Source organism: Myodes glareolus, chromosome 10, assembly GCF_982192425.1.
Source record: "Myodes glareolus chromosome 10, mMyoGla1.1, whole genome shotgun sequence".
Classification (NCBI taxonomy): Eukaryota; Metazoa; Chordata; class Mammalia; order Rodentia; family Cricetidae; genus Myodes; species Myodes glareolus.
This window is the reverse complement of record NC_142035.1, coordinates 26,818,370-26,846,142: the sequence shown is the minus strand read 5'-3', so window position 1 is coordinate 26,846,142 and position 27,773 is coordinate 26,818,370. Positions and strand designations below refer to the sequence as shown.

At 50.2% G+C, this 27,773-nt stretch overlaps 2 protein-coding genes across 6 annotated transcripts; one reads left to right on the top strand and one right to left on the bottom strand.

The window, feature by feature from the left end:
• Positions 1–734: 734 nt before the first annotated feature.
• On the bottom strand, positions 735–3,774 carry Zcchc3 (zinc finger CCHC-type containing 3). The gene has a single exon (XM_085697217.2). The coding sequence runs from the start codon at positions 3,556–3,558 to the stop codon at positions 2,365–2,367; it is 1,194 nt and encodes a 397-aa protein (XP_085553343.2). The 5' UTR covers positions 3,559–3,774; the 3' UTR covers positions 735–2,364.
• A 6,643-nt stretch (positions 3,775–10,417) lies between these two features.
• C10H20orf96 (chromosome 10 C20orf96 homolog) lies at positions 10,418–27,257 on the top strand. 5 transcript variants are annotated; one of them, XM_048445601.3, is made up of 11 exons: positions 10,418–10,562; positions 10,732–10,780; positions 11,365–11,464; positions 16,715–16,827; positions 20,958–21,116; positions 23,099–23,198; positions 24,312–24,469; positions 24,549–24,650; positions 24,757–24,843; positions 25,414–25,532; positions 27,011–27,257. In XM_048445601.3, exons 1-11 carry the CDS (start codon positions 10,552–10,554, stop codon positions 27,069–27,071), a joined length of 1,059 nt encoding a protein of 352 aa, XP_048301558.3. In that variant the 5' UTR covers positions 10,418–10,551; the 3' UTR covers positions 27,072–27,257. The 5 variants fall into 5 exon arrangements, with proteins under 5 accessions (XP_048301558.3, XP_087767236.1, XP_087767238.1 ...); XM_087911110.1 differs by having other exon boundaries at positions 16,712–16,827; XM_087911112.1 differs by lacking the exon at positions 10,732–10,780 and having other exon boundaries at positions 10,452–10,562.
• The last annotated feature ends 516 nt before the right edge of the window (positions 27,258–27,773 follow it).

Here is a 27,773-nt window from a genome sequence, read left to right as displayed (position 1 = left end):
CTGTAGCGGGGAACTTTACCTTGCAACCGTCAGACCTTCAGAACACTTCAAAGTTGAAAACCCTTCACGGGGCAGCAAAGCACTGGATCCAGGGATCTGGCCCCTTTCTCTCCCTCTTTTTCTCATGCAAGCGCACGCGCGCGCTACACACACACACACACTCCCATAATCTCAGCAAACTCGGGAGATCTAGCCAGGACTCAAGAGTTCCAGGTCAGCTATAAGGTTGTCTTAGAAAACAAAATTTGGCCAGGCAGTGGTGGCTCACACCTTTAATCCCAGCACTCAGAGGCAGAGATAGGCGGATTTCTGTGAGGCTAGCCACACAGATAGTTCCAGGATAGGCTCCAAAGCTACAGAGAAACCCTGTCTCAAAAAACCATACCAAAACAAAAAAACTTGCCAGGCATGGTGGCCTACGTCCTTAATCCCAGCACTCAGGAGGCAGAGGCAGGTAGAGCTCTGAGTTCAAGACCAGCCTGGTCTATACAGCAAATTCCAGGACAGCCAGGGCTACACAGAGGAAACCCTGCCTCAAAAAACAAACAAAACAATAAAACAACCTAAAACAACCAAACTCCCCAAACCTGAAAAGCTCACACAGAATAGTCCTTGCAGTGAGCTGAGCAACCACAATGCACTGGGCTTCAATAATGGCAAACTCCAGAAGGCCTGCAGGGAAGGAGGGTATGCAACTTCATCTAACACTTCGGGGGGGAAAAATACACGGTTAGTAATACGAAAGATAAATATTTATTCAGAACAAATCTGAACAATTGGTTTTACATTCTAAGCCGCAAGGAAATAGCAAAACAGCAAAGAGAAGACAAAAACTGAAGAAAGCAGTTACTGTCTTTCACTTCGACTGGAGAACACTGAGTGGACCCAGGCCCTCTGTCTTGGCCAGTTTCCCCATGAACACTTCGAGTTTATATCACACTCATGATTCCGGGTTAAAAACTTTCTCCTGAGTGGCAGAGGTCCAAGGTTACGGATGCAGGATGGGCTCTCTGGCTTCACTGGGGTCCTAGCAGCTGAGGCAGAGGTACAAGTGTAAACGTCTGGCAAGTTTCTTTCTGAGGGGAACCATTTCTCACTGAGGACAGTGGCAGGGGAAGGCGCTGGAACATGTAAGACGTGGTCCTCCAAGGACTGATGCATGCTCGCTGGCCCTTTTCCTAGCTTCCTAGTACTACGGAGTGGCAAGACAAGCTTTCCCTTTCTGCTCTTTCAGGTCATGGCTTCTCAGCTTCTTGCTGGCACCACCCTGGACGGAGCAGACTTCCTTGGCCCACCAGTGTCGAGGAGACTGTTGTCTAGTGTGAGAGGTAGTGGGGATGAGCACCGGGCTGGGGGTCAGGGACTCTTACTCTGGACTATCTGAGGCACCACACAGCTGTATACTTTGACCCAGTCATTTAACGTCTCTGGGTTCATTTCATCTGCTGGAAAATCAAGGGTTTAGTTTTAAAACACCTTTCAGGGAGGCGGAGGTGAGAGGATCATTGTAAATTTGAAGCCAGCCTGGCCTACCAATGCAGCCAGTTCCAAGCCAGTCAGGGCTACACATTGAGACCCCATCTCACATCAAAGCACAAAACAAAACCAACCTCCCCTAAAGAAAATCCAACGAAAACCACCGCTTGGGTTTTTCCCAGCAGGAATGCTTGGGCTCCACGCTCCTGCAGAAATCGGCTTCTGAGCCACCACAAGGAGCTGTCACAAAGTAGACACGCTTTTATGCTAGGAGAGGCCCTTGGCCACCATTCCGAGCTTACTCAGATTACACGTTTATAGCAACACTGTTTTCACAAATTCTTGTATCACAGAAGCAGCAAACGAAAAGAACCCAGCGGAGAGCTGTGGAAGGTAGGCACTCTTAACTGAAGCCAGACGAGACCTTTTCGAGTCTTGGTGGAGTGCCTACCCCGCGTTGGGCCCTGTACGGAGTGGGGATGGGGGCGTTGAGGCATAGAGATGAGCAAGGCGGCCCAAAGGGCAAAAATCTTCTAAGGAGGCAATGTATGAGGAGGGAGGTAGTAAAAAGTTCAAAGGGGTCCAGGTGTTGGCGAAAGTACCAAAACAAATGCAAAACGGGAGAAAAAAGGTGGTGGGATGGGGGCAGGAGACGTATCTGCACGCGCTACAGTTCCAAATAGTCCTTATTGGTAAAATTCGCCGTTTCAAACAGGCTGAAAAGGAGCACACGTGGTTTTAAAAAGGCATAGAGAGAATGTCTCTTTCAGGCTTTAAAAATACTTCCTTCCAAAACGATAAAATGAAAGAAAAGGTCTTAAAAAAAAAGTTTTGGCACTTAAGAAGGGTAAGCTGGCTGTGTGTTCGCCCCGGCGGGCAGACGCGCGTTCAGTGCCCCGCCACGCCGGTGAGCTGAGCTGCCACGGAATTGTGAACGGCTTTGGGACACTGGGCAAAGGCGTGTCCTCTTTTGCCACAGAGGTTGCACACGATGACTTTCCGGCAGTAAGGGCTCAGGTGGCCCTCTTCCCCACACCGGAAACACCTGTCTTGCGTGCAGGTGCCGCTCATGTGGGTCCGGGAACCACATTTAAAGCACGTCTTGGGCTGCCCCTTGTACCAGCTGTAGCCCCTCTCCGCTCCCAAGAAGAAGGCCCCGGGCAGATGCCTCACTCCGCCCTCCCCCTGGCGCAGCTCGACCTCGCACTTGTACTCCCCGGTCCAGATCCCAAACCTGTCGGTCACTTTCACCGGCACGGCCAGCACGTCGCAGTGGCGCTTGAGCCAGGTCACGATGTCCTCCACGTCCACGGTCTCGTTCCGGAAGAGGATGAAGAGGGTCTTCAAGCTGGACCTGCTCCGCCCCAGCACCACGAAGTTCTCCCAGCAGTCCTCCAGCTCCCGCTTTTCCTCATAGACGCGGAGAAACAGGGCCAGCTTGTCCGCGGATCGGAAGCTCACGTCGAACTCGCGGCTGCCGGGGATCTGGATGACCGCGTAGATGTCGTCGGGGTCCATGCCGATGGAGCGCAGGATGAGCGCGCCCACCACGAAATCCCGGGTCGGACAGGCACTCTCGTCTCCCTGGAAACAGATGCGCACGAGGAAGCGGCCCTTACCCGGGCCGGCGGCCGGAGGCTCGTCCGGTAGCGGTCGCTCAGTGGCGTCTTCGGTCGCCCCGGGCCTGGCGGGGGTCGCCATGGCCGCCGCCACCTCGGTCTTCTTCCTTCGACTCGCGTCTCCCGTGCCCTTCTTCCTGCAGGCGTCTGCCGCCTCGCCCGCAGGGTCTCGACGGCGGCCCTTTGGGTCCCCGCGGCTGGCGGGTGGGAAGTCGCCGGGGTTAGGGGCGGCCGGGCCCGCTGGGCTGCAGAGCCCGCCACTCGCACCGCTGCCCGCATCGTCGCGCCGCCGCGGCTCGCGGAAGTCGCCCTTCTTCTCCGCCAGGTTCTTAACTACCTGCGCCCAGCCCATCTTCTCGCGGACGCCCTCGGCTTCCTCGGCGCGGGCCGTGGACCGCGCGGGCAGCGGGAGCTGCAGCCGGCCCCGCTGTAGATCCTCCTCCGCTCCGCCGCCGGTGGCCATGTTACCTCTTTCCCAGCATCCCCCACTCGCTCCCGCGGCCCGAGATGCCCATGGCGCGCGCCTGCTCGGGATCAGGGCAGCGGGCGGCCGGCTGCGTAGGCGGCTCCCCGCCCCGCTCTGAAATCCGACGCTTCAGGCTTCCGCCCTCCTGGAAGTCGGCTGTGCCCGAACCTCGTGCTGGCCGGAGACAGCCCTGGCCCCCGCCAGCAACCTCTCCGCCCGCACCCGCCCTACCCTGGAGGCTGGGCCCGCGGCCTCGCTCTCGAGGTTTTGGCGTTTCGCAAGCAGGCCTCGATTGCATTCCAGGAGCACAGCTTTCCGTCCAGAGACCGGGCGGAGTTCACTGTGACCTCGCTCGTCCTTAGAGTGCCTTCTCTGTTAAAAAGCAAAAGAAATGGCGGCCCCCAGAGCACAGCACAATACAATATTATTTTTTTCACCAGTTTTAGGTTATGCACACTTTCAAGTATACAGAAAAGTTGAAATATTTTAGTGACGACTTTACCATTAACTTTTTGATATTTCTTAATTAAAGGGTTCACTCAGCATCAGGCGGCTTACAGCTGACTGTAATACCAACTTTTATGGGATCCGTGCACGAACACATATATACATGAAATTAAAAATAGAAATATATTTGTATGGTGGCACACACTTTTAATTCCAGCACTCAAAAAGTAAGAGTCAGGCAAATCTCTTGAGTTCCAGGCCCCCAGAGCTTCGTAATACTACTTTTAAGTGTGTGTGCAGCCATACTGAATTTCTACAGCACCCGTATCCATTCGCTGGTGTTTATTTTATTCTAGTCCATTTGCAAGTACTGTGCATTACTTGTATTTTTCCAAACTTATATGGGCTGGGCACGATGGTGCATGTCTGTCTGTATTGAGAGGTAGAGGCAAGTTCCGCTAGATCTACCTAGTGAGGGCTGGGTCAGTCTTCACAAGGGAAACACAACCAGACCTTGTCACAAAACAGGAGGATGAGAAGGCATGGTAGATGGGTCAAGACCATTGCTGCCACACCTGCCCTGGTTCCATCCCTGGGACCTATGTGGTGGGAGGAAAGCACTGACTCCCTTGAAGCTGCCTCACCTCCCAGGGGTGAGGCAGGGGACAAGCACGCACACAAAGACATGCTAAGAATCGAAAGGAAACAACCCAGGTTGCTTGCTAGGCTGCGGTGTTGCAAAGCACACACCTGGAGATCGGTGTTGGGTCCCTGGAACCTACTTGAAGGCAAAGAAATAACTACAAACTTGTCTCCTGACTTGGTATGCCATTTGAGTGCACACATGCACAATAATAAGCAATTAAAAACCATACAAAACCCTGCTCATGTGGGCAGTAACCATATGTAAAGTTTTTAAGTGCTCCATAGTGTAATAAGCACACTCTAGGCTTTTCACATAGAATCATCCTCAATAAAACCAATGCTGTAACCTCGTGTGTAGTTTATTTTCTTTATTTTTTGTCTTTTTCTTTGTTGTTGTTGTTGGTTTTTTTTTTTTTTTAAATTTGTGTGTCCCCCCCCCCCCCCCCGAGATAGGGTTTCTCTGTGTAGTCCTGGCCATCCTGGAACTCACTTTGTAGATCAGGCTGGCCTTGAACTCAGAGATTATCCTGTCTCTGCCTCCCGAGTGCTGGGATTAAAGGCATGTGACACCACCACCTGGCTAAAAATTTTTTTAAAGTTATTTTATGTGTATGCATGTGCACTACATGTATATAGGTGGTCGTGGAGACAAGAAGTGGGCAGCAGATCCCCTGGAAATGTACTTATATAGGTGGCTGTGAGCCACCATGTGAGTGCTGGAAGTCAAACCCGGGTCCTCTGGAAGAACAGCCATCCTCTTAATCACTGAGCCATCTTTCCGGCTCCAGGACAGTATTCCGCAAAGGGTTTTTATAGTTCAGGATTCAGCCCTTTATAGAGGGGAAGTCAAAGTAGCAGAATCTTGGAGCAGCCTATCACAGGGCATCCACACCTTCAGACAGAAGATAGAGATGCATTCTTTTGTTCAGCTGTCTCCTGTCTAACAGTTTAGGACCCAGCCAGGGAATAGAGCTGCTCACCCTGGGTGGGCTTTCCTCAATTACCTAATCGAGGTAATTCCCTACAGACATACCCAGAGGCCAGGCCAGTCTCAATTATCCCAGAGCTCATTAAATTGACAATTGAGTTTAACCACCCACCAAGAGAAACACTGGGATCCCCAGGTGGTGTGGTGATTTAGGCCTTTAATCCCAGCACTCAGGAGGCAGAGGCAGAGGAATCTCTGAGTTAGAGGCCAGCTTGGTTTACGGATTGAGTTCAAGAGCAGTCAGGGCGACACAGAGAAACCCTGTCTCAAAAAACAAAGAAACTAAAAACTAAGAAAAGAAAAGCTGTGATCAGGTAAGTTGGACACACTCAGATGAAAGGTACTGGGAAAGAGAAGTGATGCGCGCGCACGTGCGTGCGTGTGTGTGTGTGTGTGTGTGTGTGTGTGTGTGTGTGTGTGTGTCTGCTGGGGGGTGGCCTCAGGCTGTAAATATCCTGGAGGGAGGACTGAGGCCAGCGTGAGGGGTCGCCACTCCCCCAATCCTTACCCTGGGGAAGGCTTTGCCTTCACGGGTCTGAGGCGTGGGGTCCCAGACCTGACTGTGCTCATGGCAGCACATATTCATTTGGGCGCGTCCTCTGCTCCCCACAATACAGAAATGTCTGTAGTCTTTTTGTGTGTTTTCATTTCTGTGATGCTAGGGGTTGAAGCCAGGGCAGCTACACCCCAGCTCTCTGCAGTGCTTTTTAAAATGTATTAATTACTTTCGGACTTTTTCTGATACACAATCCATGAAAATCAGGGTGACCTCAAATTCACTATATAGGGCAATGAATTTCTAATCCTCTTTCCATGTTTTGGGATTATGGGCATATTCATCATGCCTGGCTATTTATTTTGATTTTTTTTTTTCCAAGATAGGGGTTTCTCTGTGTAGCTTTGGCTGTCCTGGAACTTGATCTGTAGAATCGGCTGGCCTTGAACTCATAGAGATCCTTTTGTCTCTGTGCCCCCCCCCCCCCCAAGTGCATGTGCCACCACTGCTGGGCTATTTTCATTTTTTGAGGCTGGCCTGAAACTCCATTCTCTTGCCTTGACTTTCTTTTTCAAAGACATTTATTTTCATGTATATAGGTGTTTTGTCTTAGTGTATATATTTTATCATGTACATACCTATTACTTCTAGGGATCAGAAGAGGGTATAGGATCCTCTGGAGTTACAGACTGTAATTAGCCACTAGGTGGATGATGGGAATCAAACCCAGGTCCTTTCCAAGAGGCATGGAGCCATCTCTCTTGTTTCCTGTATCAGTTTTCTTTAATTTTTTCTTTCTTTCTTTAATTAGTTTATTTATTTTAGAGACTAGAATCTTATGTAGTCATGAAGCTTGGCTCTGCAGATGATGACCTTGAACTTCTTGATCCTCCTGCCATCTACAGAGTGCTGAGGTTACAGGTGAGTGCCACCATGCCCTGCTAGCACCTATGGTTTTTAGAGGGCAGAAAAAGGAGCTTTGTCGTAATTCTATAGTAACATGTTGCTATTGAAGTTTTGGAGATTTTAAAGTCATTTGCTTTCTCAGTTGTTTATAAATGGCAATGTTCTTATGATTGCTCTTTTTGGTTGTCAGCTTGAAATTAACTAAAATTTAAAAAATGGAGGGCACAATAATGAGTTTTTTTTTTTTCTTTCTTAATTTGAAGTAGGAAGATCCCTCCCTTAATCTAGGCCACATCTTCTGCTGGCAGCCTATATAAAGACATGGAAGAAGGAAGCTTTTGCTCTTTGCCTGCCTGCTCTGGCCTTGCTGACATTAGAGCCTACTTCTTCGGGATTCCAGTATCTACTGAAGACCAGCTGAGACATCGAGCCCATGGACGCAGCAACTTCTAGATTCATAGCCAACCTTTATTGCATTGTTGGATCAGTTGGACCATAGCCTGGAAGTGATTCTAGTGAGTCCCCATATTATATATATATATATATATATATATAGGATATTATATATATATCCTATAAATTCTCCTAGAGAGCCCTAATATAGTTGTCTTAACTATATGTTCTATTTAGCAAGCCCAGTGTGTGTAGAGAACTGAAGTAGGGCAAAGATGGGGGTTGGCACTATAGTTTAGGGTCTTGAATATGTGTGAATGTATGTGTATGGTTTGAGTGTTAAGTGATCCAGTTTAGATGTCTTTTGAAGGTACTTCAGACATGATCTCTTGCTTTTTGTTGTTTGTTTGTTTGTTTGTTTTGTCTTTGAGACAGAGTGTCACAAAGTTCAGGTTAGCTTCAAATTCTATGTAGTCAAAGATGTCCTTGAACTGTGAATTCTGCCTCTACATCCTGAGTGTTGGGATTATAAATGTGAGCTACCATTCCGGGTTTTGCTGATGGGTTTGCTGTGGGATAAGAGAAGTGATTACTTTCATTGTTCTATTATTAGATAAAACTTGGGAGTCAGATTTTGGGGTACATATCTGACAGATCTACAGAGTGATGGAAAAATGATCAGCTGACCCTGCCTCTCCGTGATTCCCAGATCAAAAAGGCCCTCACATCTTTCTAAGCCCCTCCCTATTTCTTCCTGTGTCTCTCTATCCTAATCTGGGTCCATCAAAAAGTCTGCAGTTAGTTCTTGGCTGCTAATCACTAACTCTATCCCCTGATTCAAGGTCAATGTCATTGGCAGTCTCGGGGTTCAGAGTGGGTTCAGAATACCCACAAGAAATAAGAGAGAAGCCAAGGATGCCATCGAGAAAGAAGATGCAGAGCTCAGAAAAAATGTTCCTGGGGAGAGCACAGGTTACATAGATGCCTTTTAGACACCTTTTAGACACCCAAGCCGCGACATTAACCTGGCAGTTGGGTGCATGCAGCTGGGATTCCGTGGGGGAGGCCTGAGCTGGAGAGAAAGCCAGGAGACTGAAGGTTAACCTTGGTTGCTAGCTTGATGGGATTTAGAATTACCATGGAAACAGACTTCTGTGAGGATTTCCTACATGAGGTTAATTGAAGTGGGAAGAGAGCCCTAAATGTAGGCGGCACCATCCCATGGGGTGGAGGATCCTGGACTGAATATAAGAGAAAAAGCAGACTGAGCAGTTTGCCTCAGCTCTCCCCTTCCTCATAGTAGGACCTGCTGCCTTGCCATGCTGCCTTGATTGTCCTGCAGCAGAAAGACAAGGCATAGAGAGAGCTAATGGGTAAGAGTGGATACAGAGAAGGGGAGGGCCTGACCAGAGCCTTGGGACACCCTAATAATGACAGAAGAAGAAGAGCCAACGAAGGAGATTGAGAAGGAAGCAGAAAGCTGTTCAAAAGAATAGCTTCCTTAAATCCAGGTAGTGATGGCACACACCTTTAATCCCAGCACTCCCGAGACAGAGGTAGGAGGATCTCTGTGAGTTTGAGGCCAGCTTGGTCTACAGAGAGAGTTCTAGGATAGCCAAGACTACACAAAGAAACCCCATCTTCAAAAACAAAAACAAAAACAAAACAAAACAGCAACAACAAAGTAGCTTCCTTGCCAATGACTTAAGTAAACGCTTCAAGGCAGGAGGAGATTTGCTGTGTCCTGTGCTGGAAGAAAGCCCAATCAGGTGATGCCGATAAGTGACTAAGGGATTTAATAAAGGGAAGCGGATAAGGGCAGTCTTAGGGGCAAGTAGAGCCAGAGCCTTACTGAAGTGGGGGAGGAAGGGGAAAACTGCAGGCAGACCTCTCTGAGTGACACCAAAGTGGGAGGAGGGACAGTGGGGAAGTGGTCACTTTTTGCACAGAAGAAATGCAGATCTGTTGACTATGCAGTGGGAAGGCTTCAAAGGAGAGGGAAGAAACATAGGAGAAATGCGGGAGGGGACTGAGACATATAGGGAGAGCCTAGATCAGTTGGGCATGGTGGCATTTGCCTTTAATCCAATACTTGGGAGGCAGAGGCAGGAGGATTACTGTTAGTTCCAGGCCAGCCAAAGCCACACAGAAAAACCCTATCTTGAGAAACCAAGCCTCCCGCCAAAAAGCTTAGTTCCCCCCAATTTATCCTTTCATAGTCTCACACATGCATACAATGTTCTGAGATCATTTGCACTCCCCAGTATCCCCTTCAACTCCTCCTCGTCCCCCCCATCCCCCCTCCCAACTTCACGTCCTCCTCCTCTTTCTTCCTTCACAACCCTCTGAGTTCAGTGTGTGCTATCTGCACACACGGGTGTGGGCCAGGTGGCCTACCAGGGGCTACCCCTAAAGAAAACTGACTCTCACTCCCCTAGCAGCCATCAACTGTCAATAGCTCCTCTGCTAAAGAAAGGAGCTCATAAACTCTTTCCCGCCCACGCTGGAAAGTGGGCTGGCTTGATTTCAGGCTGGTTCAATATCTTTGAGAAAATGGGAGCACATGAGATTTGGAGAGGAAGTGTTGGAACTGGACTTGGGTGGCGATTGACCCATGGATGCAGAAGTCTCTCTCTCTCTCTCTCTCTCTCTCTCTCTCTCTCTCTCTCTCTCTCTCTCTCTCTCCTCCTCTCCTTCCCTCTCCTTCTCTCCCTTCCCCCCTCCCCTTCCCCCCTCTCCTTTCCTGCCCTCCCCTCCCCTCCCCCCCCTGTGTGTGTTTGGGGAGCAGGAATGTTATGTTTCCTAATCTCCACGATATTCTTGATGAAATAGGAAGCAAAGTCAGTAGTGAGGACGAGGAAGCAAGTTTGATGAAAGTTTGATGTTGATGGAGGACAAAAAGGGAAAGAACCAGGTTTGGAAGTACCGCCGTGGTATTTTTTGTCTGGTGAGATTAGTCTCCCTCGACTCTCCGTAGTTGCGTTTCCTTGGAGACCAGACGTTAGTGAAAGCGGCTGGTCTCCTTGGGAACCATCCTGAGACAAGAGGCAGAGGCTTCACTGGCTTCTGGAGACGGTCTGTGCCTGGAGGATCAGGACTCTCCTCTTTTTCCCCAATGGCACAGAAGTAAGCAGAGAGCTTGGCGGGGTGGCGGAGCACGCATGCGTGGGCTTTATCCGCAGCCTTCGCTCTCCAGGCTCCAGCTTGCTGCTGTGCTTGGTAAAGCAGGGTTAGAGAATCCCTCTTGGGCTGGGGATGATGGAACTCCCTCCCCTCCTCCCCCGACTCTTTCCAGACACATCCACTCTAGGACCCACTCCACAGGGCACAAGTTGCAAGTACTGGTGAGTCCGGGAAAGGATGGGTGCCCTGATGTGCGTGGAGGTCTGGGTAACCCTGTGCTCCACCTGCCCTCAACTCCCATGGTCGTGAGCATGATAGAGTCTGGGCCTGAATGTGAAGCCCAGCAGCGCCCTTGTAGCAAGCCTCTGAACTTCACTTAAGGCTGTCACTCATTACCGGATCAGAACACGGGAAGGGGGACGGGGGCTGTCAATCAAGCTGCTCACTCACTGATCTCATCGCTGCTCCTGTTGCTAGAGGGTAGGTCTTGGGTATTTTCCATGCTTTCTGTTTCTTCAGGTTCTTAGCACCTCATGGCCTACATGTTCTTGGTGAGTCCTGGCTTCCTGCTAAAACAAAAGTGCTGGCTAACACTCACGGAACCACTGCAGGTCTTGCAAAGACTTCTCAAACTCAACTCAAGAATGTAGGCTGTGTTATTAAGTTCACTTTACAGATAAGAAAATCGAGGCTTAGCACTCAGGTCTCTTGCTCTGGGATGCAGGTCACCTGAAAAGGGCAAGCTGGAGGTGAACCCACAGACCCTGGAACTGTATTATATGTAGTGCATTGTGTTCCCTAACAGTGGTCAGAGAAGACCCTGGAGTCATCTCCCCTACCTCCCATCCGACATGCCAAAAGCCACAGCAAAACCAAAATGAAGACTCTGAGTAGAATCCAGACAGGTAGGCAGAGGCTCTTGGGAGCTATTGTGGGTGTTGGGGACAAGCTAAAGTGGCTCCTTTTTGGCCCTTGACACCATTCATACTACGGTAGGCTAACAGATGTGACAAACAGCCTTCAATCTTCAGATACTGATGCGGAAGTTCATTCCTCAGGAATGCATTTGTGCATTTGCAGTGGTGTGGGGAGGAGCTGGTCTGTTCCATACAGTGATTCAGGGATCGAAGCTCTTTTAACCTCATAGATCTAATGTTTGGTAAACCCTTGAGGACCTCTACTGGCAGAGAGGGAAGAGAGAGCAAGAACAAGGGGACTCAGACCTGAAGTGACAACGTATACCATTTGTACTCCTTCCGAGAACTGCCACTCTCATCATGTGACCTTGTCCGACAGTTTGGGGAGCTGGGAAATGTCTGGCTCTATGTTCAGGAGGGGCACAAGTCATGTGGGGAATTAATAGATTCCATCACAGCATCGTTAACCTTCCCAGGGAAATTCTGAGGTCTTGGCTCAGGCAAATGTGGGTTTGCGTCTTGGCAATGCTATTTACTCACTTGGAGGAGTATTTCATCTTTCTGAGCCTTGACTCAGAAACTGTGAAAAAGAATCATGTGAGCTAGGCATGGTGGTGCACACAGCCTACAGCATCTGGAGGCTGGGGCAGTAGATCGGGAGTTCAAGGGTAGCCTGAACTGTAAAGAGCAGCCCTTCTGTTGTGTAGCCGTTTCCACCTAATACACGCACCATCCCCATCCCATGGAGAGAGAAGTAAAGGAAAGTTACAGGGCCCAGGAAGTAAAGGAAAAGTTACAGGGTCCAGGAAGTAAAGGAAAGTTACGGGGCCCAGGAAGTAAAGTTACAGGATTCAGGAAGTAAAGGAAAGTTACAGGGCCCAGGAAATTCCTTAAACAAGAGTTGCAAGGCCCTTCCTCTAGAATTTATGACCAGTCCCACCTGCCCAGAGAGCTATGGCAGAGCTCCTTGTTCCCAGTAGGGAGCTCCAGGAACACCACAGTTTTCATGAATTTTCACCCTTGCTTGGATGGGCTTTGGGGATGCAGCTGCCTGTGAGCCATCTGTGCCATGTATGGTTGTAAGCCATCCCTAACTCACGCTCCTTCAGGCCGCCCAGCAAACACTGGCTCCAGTGACTAGACTCAGGGAGAATAATGTGTCTGGTTTGTTTTTGGTGTCCTGTCCAAACGTTAACACCTCCCCAAGAAAAGCCGTACTGCATCCTCTCTCCACTCCAGCACCTCTTTAAATTATGTCTGTATTTGAGACAAGGACTGTCTCAGTATGTAGAACAAGGTGGCCTTTACACTCATAGAAATCCTCCTTCCTTGGACACCAAGGCCAGTCTAAAGAACAGGTATTTTGGAACATTCTTGTTTAAAGAGGTACTGGGGAGATGAGTGAGTGAAGTGTTTGCTATGAGGTGTGAGGACCTGAGTTCACATCACCAGCACGCGTGTGAAGATGGGCCTGGCCTCACAGGTCTAAAACCGTTGTGCTGGACTACAAGCCATCGCTTTGATTTTTTAAAAATTACTGTTGTTTATTAAAAAATATATACATATATAACAATTTCTCAGAATAAATTAAAAATATGGTGTGTATATTTAGAAACAGTTGGTTGGCCAACCTAGGCCTTGTGGCACTGGCCTGTAGTCCTAACTACATAAGAGTCTGAAGGACTGTAGTCAGTTAAAGGTTTGGCAGGGCAGCTTAGCAAGACTCAGTCTTAAAACACAAAGCAAAGAGAAGGGAGCTGGAGAGATGGCTCAGTGGTTAAGAACATTTGCTGCTCTTCCAGAGGGCCTGGGTTTGGCTCCCACACCCACGTGGACAACTTACAACCACTTACTTGTAACTCCAGTTCCAAGGGATCTGACACTGTTTTCTGGCCTTCATGACACACATGTAATACACAAACAGACAATCAGACACACACACATACACACACACACACACACAAATAACAAACACGAATAAAAGCTAACTAAAAATAAAAACATAAAGTGAAAGAAAATGAAATGCAAATCCGTACAATTTTTTTTAAAGATTTATTTATTTAGTATGTATACAACATTCCTTCCATGTATGCTTGCATGCTAGAAGAGGGCGCCAGATCTCATTATAGATGACTGTGAGCCACCATGTGGTTGCTGGGAATTGAACTCAGGACCTCTGGAAGAACAGTCAGTGCTCTTAACCTCTGAGCCATCTCTCCAGCCCCCCGTACAACTTTTTTAAAAAGGCAAGAGAACAATCTCTGGGGCCTAGGATTGTGGGTAGAATTTTTTAGAAGTTGCACCAACAGTTCGGTCCAGGAAAGAAAAATAGTTATAATGGAGCTTCTCAAAATAAACAAAATTGGGCTAGCAAGATGGCTCAGCCAGTTAAGGTACTTGCCAGGAAGCCTGATGACCCGAGAGTTCAATCCCAGGCCCCATGTGGTGGAAGGAGAGAAGGGCTTCCAGAAGGCCGTCCCCTGACTTCTGCACATGTGTTGTGGTAGCTTTTGTGAAGTGTCACCCATGCTGGGGTGGGTTTGAGTGACCCACACTCCTGTAAGCCCGTGTCCACATTCCTGTAAGTGTCTCCAATAAACTTACTGGTTCCCTAAGCTAGACTTGGGTGAGATCATTCTTCTCGTTTGTCATCAGTGCCCTATGTGGGGTGGACAGATGTTTCTTCATATCCCCCTGTGAAAAGTCATACAACCTCCAATGCTGGTGAAGAAGAGCTGGGTCATGCACATTGCTGGTGGTTTGTAGGAAGATGTAGCACTCTGAAAAGATGTGTGCGAATGTATAAGCACATGTGTGGGCAGGTGCAACACCTGTGTACACATGTGGAAGTCAGAAGTAGGTGCTGAGTGTCCTCCATCACACCTACCTACTCCTCTGAAGGAGGTTCTCTCCCTGAGCCTGGGGATTTAGTTTTCTTGACGAGGCTGGAAGTCAGCAGGCCCCAGTGATCTATCTGCTTGTCTCTGTGGCTGGCTAGCTAGACTGCATTGGTGAGCTCTGGGTTCAGGCGAGAGGCTGTACCTTAATATAATAAGGTGGAGAGCTAATAAGAAAGATAATTTGACATCAACCCCTGCCTTCACATGCATGCTCACACACATGCACTTGCGTACACATCTGTCCCAAAATACGCAAACACACATGGGCATACAAAAAAGAATCACAACATGGTACAAACAAAAAAGTATTAATTCTGTATATCTTAACACCAGACTTCTACATGTGGGTAGTCTTAGGTTCTTTTAAAGTAGTTCAGTTTAGCACATACCTGTGATCCCTTCTGCTGCAGCCAGCGCAGCCTGCATAGCCAAAACTGGTGGGGGGTGCCGGGATTGAGACACGGAGGCTTCTTTTCAGGTGGAAGAACAACAACCTTTATTTTGCCCAGCAACCTTTTATACCTCTACTCCTTCTGTGGAGACCCACTGGCCAGAAAGAAGACAAACATCCTTGTCAATTACAGACAAGTTCGGCTGTCAGTTGGGGAGTGAGGGCTGCTGGATCACAACAGATTCTGCAGAGGCAGGAGGATTAGGAGAAAGCTGCTTATGACTTAGTATAGTTCTCAAGTGAACAGTTAGTGTGGAATAGGGATGTCGGTGGAGACTGAGACTGCAGACAAGCAGCCGAGTGGTGGTTCCATGTTGGTACAGAATTGTCTGATAGGAAGCAGAGTGTTGTGTCTCCCTGCCCATTTCATACCTTCTCCCTCCCTCCTTTGCTCTGCAGCCCAAGCTGTCATCCTCCTGCCTCCACCTCCTGAGTGCTGTGAGTATAGGCTGGAACCACCATGCCCAGTTGGTGCAGTACTAAGGATTTAAATTCAGGGCTTTGTGCATGCTGGGCCAGCACTGCTCCAGCTGGGCTGTATACCCAGCAGGGATCCTAGCATCTGCTCTCAGAGAGCCTTTATTCTGACAAGAGTTGCAGACATGGCCGGGTGGAGTTCTGCGTAGTTGCTGTGATCACTAGAAATAATAGTTCAGCCAGCCCTGAAGATGTGACAGGTACTATGTTAAGCACCTTAGGGCACAGTGATTTCTCATCCAACCTTCATGACCCACCTATGAGGCAGGCATGACTATTCCCATCTTATAGGGGCACTGAGGGGCCAGAAACCACATGGCCTTCTGGGTGAGAGAGCTGCTTACCCTTCCCACTCAACTGACCTTCCTACCAGCCAGTGGGGAGAACAGGGATTTGGGTCTATCAGACACGCTGTCCCCCACTTGCTGCCCCTTTCTGTGTCTGGGGCTGCAAGAACACAGAGAGAGTGTAACATGAGGGCCGGCTTGTTGGGGTTTCTGTCCCGCCCAGTACCCCACAGCCGAAAAGTCCCAAAGAAAATCTCACATAGTCTACATTAGGTTATAAACTGATTGGCCCATTAGGTCAGGCTACTTATTAGCTCTTATAACTTATGTTACCCCATTATCCTTATCTACGTTAGCCACATGGCTCAGTACCTTTTCCAGCAGGGCAACTTACATCTTTCCTCTCCTGTGGTCTGGGCAGGAGTGGCGGAGGGAGCTTCTTCCTCCCTAGCCTTATCCTACTCTCATTGCCCCGCCTCTACTTCCTGTCTGGTTGACCCGCCTATACTTCCTGCCTGGCCAATCAGCAGTTTATTAAAATACATGATTGACAGAATACAGACAATTCTCCCACACCAAGAGGGTAGGTTCTTTATTTTATTTTATTGTCTTTTGGAGATAGGGTCTCTCTATGTAGTCCTGGCTGGCCTCTAACTCACAAGAGATCCTCCCGTCTTTGCCTCCCAAATGTTAAAGGCATGCAGCACCATGTCTAACTGTGGTGGGGATGATGGTGGTGGTAGGTCTCAATTTTCGTTCCGGTTGACAGTGGGCTTGGCCTGGTTTACCTTAATGTTTCCAGTAAGTTCACCTTCCAGGGAATAGACTGAACCTGAAGGAAAGTGAAGTTTATAATCTGTGGGAGAGGGGTCCTGTCCTTGGCCATCCCTCTGCCATACCCCTGCCACTGCATTATCCTGGGCTTTCCCCTCCTATATATAGCAAAGCCCAGAGTAGGGGTTTCTTTGTGGGCAGCAGTTTCATTCCTTTGTGTCACGCACATGGTAAATCTGTAAAGGAGTGGGCCAGGGGCTGGGCTCAGCCGATGGCACTCTCTGGGACCTGGGCCCAGCCTGTGTGCTCCCTCATCCTCTCTCTCCCCGTTCCCATCTGTCCTCAGCAGTGCTGTCCCAGAGCTCCGGAGAGATGGCAAACCGAGCAAAGAATCCGCGAGGGCTGCGGAGAAGGGAGCAAGGGCACCATGGGAAGATGCAGGCCAAGCTCCGGCTGATGCGGGTAAGAGAGGCCCAGAGACTGCGGCAACACTGGTCAATTTCCTCCACTCAGCGAGCCCATGGGCACACTTAACTATTCTTATTTTGCAGATGGGGAAAGAAATGGCTTGTACCAGGTTACATAGCCAGAAAACAGTGACGTGGGGGCCCAAACAGTTAAGACTGGGATGTTGGGCTTAGACTGAAAGAACTAGACCAGTTCTCTGTATTAGAAATGTAATCAGGCCAGCCGGTGGTGGCGCACGCCTTTAATCCTAGCACTCAGGAGGCAGAGACAGGCGGATCTCTGTGAGTTTGAGGCCAGCCTGGTCTACAAGAGCTAGTTCCAGAACAGGCTCCAGAAGCTACAGAGAAACCCTGTCTCGAAACAAACAAACAAACAAACAAAAAACCCCAAAACAACAACAACAACAACAACAACAAAACAAAACAAAAGTAATCAGTGGCTCCTCATACTGAGCCCTGCCCATTTGGGGGCGGTGCTTGGAAAGGCTTATATATATATTAAAAAAAAAAACAAAACGTTCACATCAGCTACTACCCTTATAGCTAACTCATCCACCCCTTCCCCCAGGCCAAGTCTCGTTGGGTAACCCAGGCTGGTCTTGAACTCACAATTCTCCTGCCTCAGCTTCAGAGTGCTGGGTTACAGGTGTGCGTTACCACGGCCACCTCTGTTATACATTGTTTTATGGCTTTTGTAATCACTTGAACCATATTTTAAAGTTTTTTTTTTTGAAAGACTAGTCTCATGAAGCCTAGCTTGCTAGCTTGCCTTAACTCACTATGTAGCAGAGGGCGACCTTGAACATGGTGAGTTCCAGGCTAGGGAGGGTTAAATTGTGAGACTCTGACTCAAAAAATAAAAGTAAAAATATGTGGTTTCCCTGTCAGCCGTCCTTTTGCCAGATGGTTTCCAGGGTTGATCATTCATTGGAAGGTCTGTTTCTGATCTTTTTATCCTCACTGTAGAAGAGTTTGTGTGTTTTTGTGTGATACAGGATGTGGATATGAATAGTGACGTGGCCCCTCAGCAGTTCTTCATGCTGTGTCTTTTGTAAACATTCATTCATTCAGTCATTCATTCAGTCATTCATTCATTCAGTCAGTCAGTAGGTACTGATTAAACACCTGCTGTGAACCAGGCCCTGTCCTGAGCTTGGAGAGTCACCAGGGCCGGACTCTGACCTTGGGGACAGGTGATTATAAACACATATATAAAACATGAAGTAATAAGCCAGAGGACATGGTAGTTCATGCCTGTAAGCCCAGAATTTGGGAGACTGAGGCAGGAGGACTGCCCAGTCTGCATAGTAAGTGCAAGGCCGCCTTGGACTAAAGAATGAGAACCTGTCTCTAAGAACAAAGACAAAAATGGCACTAACAAGTACAGTGACGATATAGGTATGAGGAAGCCAAGCTGAAGGGCCCCAGGAGAAGTGCCAGAGGCCGTTTTAGATGGGGTGGTCAGGGAGTGAAGAGTAGAGGTAGACAGTCGGGGGAGGGCATGTTTACAGCTTGTTAGAGAGGGCCTGGTGAAGGGCACTGTTCCAGATGTTAGGGACACCTGGTGAAGGGCACTGTTCCAGGTGTTAGAGACGCCTGGTGAAGGGCACTGCTCCAGGTGTTAGAGAGGGCCTGGTGAAGGGCACTGCTACAGGTGTTAGAGACTCCTGGTAAAGGACACTGTTCCAGGTGTTACAGAGGGCCTGGTGAAGGGCACTGTTCCAGGTGTTAGAGACACCTGGTGAAGGGCACTGTTCCAGGTGTTAGAGACACCTGGTAAAGGGCACTGCTCCAGGTGTTAGAGAGGGCCTGGTGAAGGGCACTGCTACAGGTGTTAGAGACTCCTGGTAAAGGACACTGTTCCAGGTGTTACAGAGGGCCTGGTGAAGGGCACTGTTCCAGGTGTTAGAGACACCTGGTGAAGGGCACTGCTCCAGGTGTTAGAGAGGGCCTGGTGAAGGGCACTGCTATAGGTGTTAGAGACGCCTGGTAAAGGGCACTGTTCCAGGTGTTAGAGAGGGCCTGGTGAAGGGCACTGTTCCAGGTGTTAGGGACGCCTGGTGAAGGGCACTGTTCCAGTTGTTGGAGACGCCTGGTGAAGGGCACTGTTCCAGATGTTAGGGACGCCTGGTGAAGGGCACTGTTCCAGGTGTTGGAGACACCTGGTGAAGGGCACTGTTCCAGTTGTTGGAGACACCTGGTGAAGGGCACTGCTCCAGATGTTAGGGACACCTGGTGAAGGGCAGTGTAACAGGTGTTGGAGACGCCTGGTGAAGGGCACTGTTCCAGGTGTTGAAGACGCCTGGTGAAGGGCACTGCTCCAGATGTTAGGGACACCTGGTGAAGGGCAGTGTAACAGGTGTTGGAGACGCCTGGTGAAGGGCACTGTTCCAGGTGTTGGAGACGCCTGGTGAAGGGCACTGTTCCAGTTGTTGGAGACACCTGGTGAAGGGCACTGCTCCAGATGTTAGGGACACCTGGTGAAGGGCAGTGTAACAGGTGTTGGAGATGCCTGGTGAAGGGCACTGTTCCAGGTGTTAGGGACACCTGGTGAAGGGCACTGCTCCAGGTTTTGGAGATGCCTGGTGAAGGGCACTGCTCCAGGTGTTGGAGACACAGCTCTGTACAGGGTACTAATGTAGGGCTTGAACTTCACTTGAGAAATGGACTAATGAATTAACCCTGAAGAAGAGACACCTTCTTAGTTTATCCAGGGCTCCACACACTGTCCTTGCTCTAGTGATAGTGTAGACACAGTCTGCTCTTCTGTCGTGACTTGCTGCTGGAAGGAGGATCAGCAAGACCATAAAGAAGGCCCTTGTGTGGGATAGGGTCCTAGACGGAGTAGGTTCGGAGTGGAGATTGTACTTGTGTGATTACATATTGAGGTCAAGGTCATACAGGAGACACTACCCCCCCCCCCCCCATATTAGATCTGCGGTTGGACAAATAAATTTCTAGAGCAGAGATAATAAAGTCCCATTTCTCAGAGTCACTGGGAGAGTAGGGGGTGTCAATGTGTATCCCCAGATTTTCATTTCACCAGCAATTTGAGCTCTCTTCTTAGGGACTTGAGAGTGGCTTTTAAAAAGCAAAAACAAAACCAAACTCAAGGCTGTATTTCTGTATTTTGGGGTCTGGGGATGTGGGAGCAAAAGCGGAGTGGTTAGCAGCCATGGACAACAGCTCTGCTGCGTGTGACCTTGGGTAAACTCTGGAATCTGAACTTGTATAACGTGAGACTAATTAGTTCATGTTTGGCCAAGTAGTCCTCCTGTGTCAGCCTGTGTTGGCATGACAGGCCTGTGCCACCATGCATTGGGCTCCTTGCAGCACAGAACCCACTGACTCCTTGAGGTAGGAGAGTGGAAAGACACTTTGAGACTCTGAAGTTTGGCTTCTCAGTCTCAACACTCTCAATTCCGGGCGGGCTGTGTGACAGTGTCATTTAACCCCCCTAAGTCCCCACTTGTGAGCTGGAGGATGAACCAGTTCTGTGTGTCATGTGTAGAGCAGGTCACAGCGCTTGCCTGTCCTCGTGTCCCGTGGGCCAGTTGTTGTTAATATTATTTGTTATTAACTGCTAACATTATTGCCGTCAGGTACCGCTGGGTGTAACCTTGGGCAATCACTTACCCTTCAGACTCCCTTTCCACGGGGGCGTTGTAGGATAAGAGAAGATAGGAAAATGTGGGTGTTCTCACTTCACCCATCCCTGCATCTAGTCCAAACTTAGCCTGTCATCTCTGCCATCTTCTTACCCAACTGGGCCATTGTCATGTTCATTCTTTCTAGTTTTCATGGATTTGAAGAGGTCTTTAGTAATAGGGCGTGTCCTTATCGACTGATGTTTGTTAATTAGATGGTGATGGGCCACCAACTGTAAGACGAATTCTCATTTCAGAGATGTGATAGTGGGTATGTGTGTATGTGTGTTCCTTAGTGGGTGAAAAGGTAACAGTGTCTCCTTTTCCAAGTGCTCTGACCTGCAAGGGATGGGGGAAACCAACTGGGAACATTTACTACAAGAGGCCTGGAGCAGGAGGGTCTTTAGCGTGCACCCCCGCCCAAGTTAGGGCATGTGTTACAGCTTCTTTCCTCCCCGCCCTTGCCCTACATCCACAGTCGATGCTTCGAAATCAGCGGACCTCACTCCAGGAACTCTACAGCCACGAGAGCTTCCTCAGCAAGCTCAACCAGGAGCTAATCAAGTCCATCCAGGACATGGAAGACAGCATGGCCATGAGCGTGCGCGCAATGCTGCAGCAGCAGGGCATTCTCGGGGTGAGCCACCTCCTCCCCTCTGCGTGCCTCCTCCTCGTGCAGACGCGCCCTCTGCTGGCTACTCCCGACCCCTGTCTGAGAAATGCAGTGCCTCCCTTCGTCCCCACTTACCAGCCAGGAGACTTTGGGCTAACCTTGTATCTTGGAGCTTGGTGGAGTGGATCACAGTAACACCCACCGCAAAAGGGAGGTTGTGGCTATCACACCTGGCATTTGTGCAGTAGAAAGTTATTTGGTGCTGCCACTACCACCACCACTGCCGTTAAAGTGTCCACAGTGAGACACCAAGTGCTCTATGTACAATCATAGAGCATACCTCCCAGCAGCCCGACAGACTGTTTGTTTCAGGCTATTGTCCTCATATTCTTGTCCTTATTTTTAGATAAAGAAATGGAAAGCACAAGGCTAGGGGAGTGGACTTGCTCCAGGTCATCTGGATAGCAAGAATCAGGGCAAGAATTTGAACCCAGGCAGTCTTACCCCAGATCTGTGCTGTCCTTGCCCTGCTCTCTTTCTTTTTAGGGAGTCTGCTGTTATCTTGCCGGGGGAGTAACATTGTACTATCTGGAGCCTACCCTGCTATTAGGAAACCCAGTGGTGGCTTGTAGGGTCCGTGGGGAGCCGACAAAGCATCCTCCTGATGCTGGGGAGAGGGCAGCAAGGTCCCAGGGACGGAAGATCTGGGCTAGGGAACAGTCAGAGAGTGGATGACTGCAGTTGGCCCGGAGCTGACCTGGTGTCTGGAGATACAGAGAAATGTTCAGATGCTGGGGGTGGATTAATCTCTCAGGCTGCGTGAGGTAGGAAGGAAGGTACGAGGGTGGGGAGCTTCCATAGGAGTAAGGTCAGGGGTCAGCAGGGCTGGCTTCTGTTGTAGCCTTTTCTTCCTATTTTGCAGATGGTCTTCTTTTTACCATGTCCTCAAGCCTTTTCTCTGTGTGTGTGGAGTGTGCTGTCTTGTGGGGATACACCGGTCTTCTCTGATGAGGGCCTGTCCTTGTGACCTCAGCCACTCTTATTTACTTCCCTAAGGGTCCTATCTCCAAAAGCAGTTACCCCTAAGAAGTTTTGGTAGACACAGTCCAGTTGTAACAGAGACCAAAGCCACACAGTCCTTCAGCCCAAGCAAACTTCTTGTTCACACACACACACACACACACACACACACACACACTCACATGCATGCACGCACCCACACGCGTGCATATGCACACATACACGCATGCACACATGCACTCCTTTGCATGTGGAGGCCATTAGGTGGTGGTGTTCCTTAGACACTGCCCATCATCTTTATTGAGACGGGGTCTCTCCCTGAAACCTGAGGCTTACGTATTGGACTAGGCTGACTGGCTAGCATTCCTCTGGGATCTGCCTGTTTGAATACTTCCAGTACTGGGATTTATACACCCACAACATCACACCTGTGGGTATTGGGGTTTGAACATCCCTCTAGCCCCTTAGACCATCCTGGTTACACCTATGGGCCTTGGGGAGCTTAGCACTGTGTATGTGCTGTACAGGAGTTGAGGAGACTTGGGGAGCCCCAAGGGTATCTCTGTTTCGGACATTGGTGTGTCAGAAAGACTTCCTGGGGAAAGCCATACTTGAGCTGAAGTCTGCAGAGGTGTGAACTTGTAGAGATTGAACGGACCGATGAGTGTTGCAGGCAGAGGAAACAGGGGCCTCAGATATGGGTTGAGAGGGAGCGAAGGGGAGCTTAAGGAGCTACAGTTGCTATGGGTGACTGCACAGCAAGGTGTGAGTGAGGGATGGGGGAAAGACGAGTTCACCCCAGGCCAGATTGTGCAGGCTTTTTTCAGCCATGGCAAGGAGTTCATTGAGGATTGGAGTGGGAGGTAGTGGCTCTCCGGCCTCTCAGAGGCAGGAGTGGGGCTGTGGAAGTGTGCTGTGGCCACAGCCCACTGTGAGCTGGAGAGCCAGCAGAGGCTGGTGGTCAGCTGCCCTCACCCCTCCTGTAGAATGTCATCGACGTCTTGGAGTACTCAAACAAGAAGCGTGTGCAGCAGCTGAGGTCCGAGCTCCAGGAGTGGGAAGAAGAGCAGGAGGGCAAAACAAACAGTAAGGGGTGGCCCCCTGTCCCCTGCCTCATCCAGGAGAGCAGAACAAACAGTAAGGGGTGGCCCCCTGTCCCCTGCCTCATCCAGGAGAGCAGAACAAACAGTAAGGGGTGGCCCCCTGTCCCCTGCCTCATCCAGGAGCTTCTGGGGGAGGGCAGCTCCTTACCAGGCCTGTACTGCCTTCTAGGGGAGCATGCTGCTGAGGGCTAGAGCGAATATCTTACAAAGCGAGAAGCGTGCTCAGTGTTTCCAGACCTGGGTGGTTGAGTATCAGTGGCTGCACACCCGCTGTACCCTCCTGGGATTCAGTGGCTTTTCTCATACCGTACCTGCCAAGGAGGAGACTGAAGCTGGCAGAGAGGAAGCCCCTGCTGTCGGACATGTGGCTAGGAGTTGGAATCCAGGCTGAGCCTGGCTAAGCCTCCTTCAAGGACCCTCTGGGAGGCAATGGCTGGGACCCAGGCCTGGCTTCCATTGCTCTGGAACTGTGATTTTTTTGCCCCTCCCTGGGAGGCTAGATGCCGAGGAGGTGTGTGTTGGGGGCTTGTGCCAGGCAGTCTGAGACACTGGGGATCCCCTCTGTGGAGGAAGGCAAGATAGTGTTATCTTTCATTCATTTACTCTGTATAGCTCAGGCTGACTTGGAACTCACTTAGTAGCCCAGGCTGGCCTTGAATTCTCAGCAGTCCTCCCACCTTAGCCTCTCTGGTGCTGGGATTATAGGTGTGAACCATCGTGGCTGCTAGATTTTTGTCTTAATCCTGCTAAGGATCATGTCTTGGACATCAGTGTCTGCCTGTCTCTCTGGTCTTGCTTCCTCGGGGGCATGTATCTGAGAATGCTGAGATCCAGTTAGGGATAGTCTTGATGGGAACCACTTAGCAGTCAGCAAAGCTGGACTGTCTAGGAATCTTGTACTTTTCCATTTCTCCTTTCTGGGGTCTGAGACCCTAACAGCTTCAGCTTCTACCACCTCCTACCTCGTGTGGGCACACCTCAGCCCAGATCCCAGTTCACTGGCCAAGGACAGCTGAGTTTCCAAGGTCTCCTGGAAAGCTCTCTAAAGGAAGACCCAGACATCTACTCTTCCCTTCCCCGTGTTGTTCCTCCCCAGACCTGCAGCGGGAGGTAGAGCAGCTGAATGCTGAGATCCTGAAGGCCCAGGAGGAGGTGAGCTTCCTGAGCACCTACATGGATCACGAGTATCCCGTCAGGTCAGTCCAGATCGCCAATCATATACGCCTGGTGCAGCAAGCAAAGAACAGCCAGCAGGTAAGGGAGCCCCTGGTCCCCATATCTAGACCGCATGGAAGGTGAGGGTGGTGGTCAAACCCCTTCTGCTGACCCCCAGGACGAGCTGGACAACCTTAAGGAGATGCGTGACATGGTCCTGGGGTGCTTCTCAGACATGATTCAGGAGAAGAAGAAGAAAATCCTGAGGTCTCTGATGGTGGTGAGTAGCTGGGTGCTGTGGCGGGTCTCCAGGCCCTCCTAGCTTCCCCATCCTCTGCCTCTGGTGTCCTTGTCAGTCACCTATGTGTTCCTGCCTCTGTCCCCAGAAAACCCAGAAACCCTATGAGGAGGTACTTACGCTGAAGACGCAAGATAGCCAGCACCTGCGGAGGTGCACGGTCTGGTTCAGAGAGGTGAGGGCACCAGGAGGGCCGTGGTATCTGTGAGGGACCTGCAGGTGGGCCTTGGCTTGCACAGACCTGGTCCTCAGGAGGGGCCCTGCTCTGGTTTGGCCTTCTTCTTTGACTGCACCATTGCTGCCACTCAGCGTTCCTCTCAATGGGGATTTGTGCTGGCCTGGACCTTGCCTCGCTGGCCACCTTTGCAGGCCGTGACCCATTAGCTTCTTCACATGTCCCCTGCTCTACACTCGCTGTTTCCCTTCACCCTCTGGGCCTTGCTCAGAGTTAGGGGATGAGGCCCCGCCCTTTCCGAGTGAGTGTCCAGTTTTTAAGTCGAGATCCCCTTCTTCTCATATTGTGTGTCCCACTCTTTGTCACCCACCTCCATTCTTCACCGTCCCCTCACGTCACTTGAAAGGCCATTCCTGTTCCCAGTCAGGGAGGTGGTCTCTCTGAAATCCAGCACACCGTAGTCACAAGGCCCATACCATACCGTCTTCCCAGACACCTTCCTTTCCTGATATTGTCCCTTTTCCCCAGGCTCGGACTTCACACGCTTCCTTTCTGTGTCTCTCCCCTCAGTTTATTGAGCAACTGAAGAAAGAGATATCCATACTAACTGCGGAGGTGGAGAAAGTGTACGCAGAAATCTGGAATCCCCGAGAGGTCGTTTTTAAGGATGTTCTACTGCAGAGACCCAAGTATGTAGTCTAGGCTGCCATGCTTGGTTGGGCAGGCCCATTGCTAGGGGAGACAATCCGGGTAGGTGGCATGGAGGGGAGGAACCCTGGGTGTGCCTCCACTCTGCCTCTAACCTAGACACGGCTTTCTCTGCCCATCTCTGGTGTAACTGACCCAGATGGTTGGTTCCAGGAAAGACACCGGGACAAGGGTGGAAGGATACCTTTCCTGTTTGGAAGGCTTCTGTGCCCCAACAAGAGTGTTTCTTCTTCCAAAATTAACCTTCGGCCTGCTTTCCCTGGGATTAGACTCTATTGTGGGGCCGGATGGTAGCGGGACCAGGCTAGACCTCTTCATGATGCTACCTCAGGACCTTGTGTCGTGGCCAAGCCCAGTATTTGCAAATTACATAATTTCCCCCTTCTGTCTCCTTTCTCTTCCCAGGCCTCTCTTTGTGTCCTACCCCTGTCTATCTCCTACTTGGTGTTTTGAGACTGAGTCTCACTTTGTAGCTTAGGCTGGCTTCAAATATGATTCTCCTGCTCAAGCCTCCCAAATGCTGGGGTTACCACGTGTTTAAAGAATTTTTTTCTGGGAGGGGATGTCAAGCAACATCTGCCTTCTAAGGTTCCAATGACAAACCAAAGTTTGATTCCACCAAAGTTCCTTCTGAGAAACTAATGAGTTTGTTGGGCTTATTTACAGAGTCTGGGTCACGAGGGTCGCTTTCAGCATGGGTGATGGCTTCCCATAACTGTGTGGGTGGAACCCCCCCTACTATTCTTTCTCAGTCTATAAACTCTAGCCTCTCTCTGAGACCCTGAAGCCACATGTTTGGTTAGGAAGAGCAGTTAGAAGCTCAGCTAAGGGCTCCATGACCCTCCCGGCTACCTTCTTCTGTGAGGGAATGCCATTAGTCAACAGATTGAGCCGTGACGATGTTTTGCAATATGAAGATGGTGGCAGCTTGGCTTAGAGGACAGTCCTGTGCCATACCGTGCCTAGGTGTTGTTGCTGGTTGACTTTCTCTGTCACGCATTTTCCATCTCCCTTCTTCCTTCTGCTTCGAGTAACCCTTGGCTTTACCCCCACAGAGTTGAGATGGGGGATAAGACATTAGGAGACAGTGAGCTCTGAGCGTGGAACTGCTGAGAGCTCCAGCCTGGAGGAACTGGTCCCTTGGGACAGTCAAGGAAGGACTCCCTGAGGATGTGCCATTGACATGAGTTTCTGCTCCCCTCTGATCTTGGTCCTTTTTAGGGGTACATTAGTCCTTAACAACTTAGTTTTCTTCCCACTTTTGACCTGTGTGTGTACATGCACCCCCCCACCCCTGTACATATGTGCGTGCATGTGCAGGTGGCTACAGATTGAGTTTGGGGATGCCGTCTCCCTAGTAACTAGCAGTGTTGTAATGAAACTGGAGGTGTGTTCCCTTTGTCCCTGACCCTGGTGTCTCTGTTGACCCCTCACAGTCCTTTTCTTTGCTTCCTGCCAGGTGCACCCCAGACATGGCTGTTGAACTCAACATTACTGCGCGAGAACCACTCCCCTTCTAGATGGCGATGCCTGGCCACCCCTTTTCCCCACTCTCCACCCAGCCCAGGGGTTTTGGCTGGTTTACTTGTAAAATGGTGTCTCCATTATGAATCTGACCCACAATCCCTCTTCCACCCCTCTCCCTTGCTGCTTGAACCAGGCAGGAATTCCCAGTCCTTGCTGCCAATAAAGCTGGGTTTGTGTTTGCTTGGTGCTGGTGTGTGGGGCCCCACCCAGGCTTTGCTGGACATGCCACAGCAATGGTCTCTGCCTTAAGATCAGGGTTAGGCTGCTGTTCTGATGGCATCTGGGAGGGATGCTGGAGTGCGGCCTTCCCTCATCTCCATGGTTCCCTCCTGGTCCAGCTGGAGCTCAGCTTCCCTTCCAGTTGGGGCCCAGAGCAGCTGGGGTCAGCACCAAGGTAGAAGAGAGACTCCTTGAGATTTATTCACGTGGGGCCTTCTGGGTCCACAGTGCTGATGGCCATCTCTCTTCTGGCCTAGCCTTGCTCCTCCCCGAAATGCATAGGGCTATGGCTTGAACTCAGGCTAGGTGCAGAGCTAGTCACAGAAGTACATGGCAGGCCCTTACCTGTTGAGAGCCAAACCCTCAAAGAAAGCCTCCTCCAGCTCCAAGTGACCGCACAAATGTCACAGCTGCAGGCTTCTTGGCTCAATTTGGAACTACTCCAAAGGACTGTTGTTTCCCTCTCTCACTCTGCA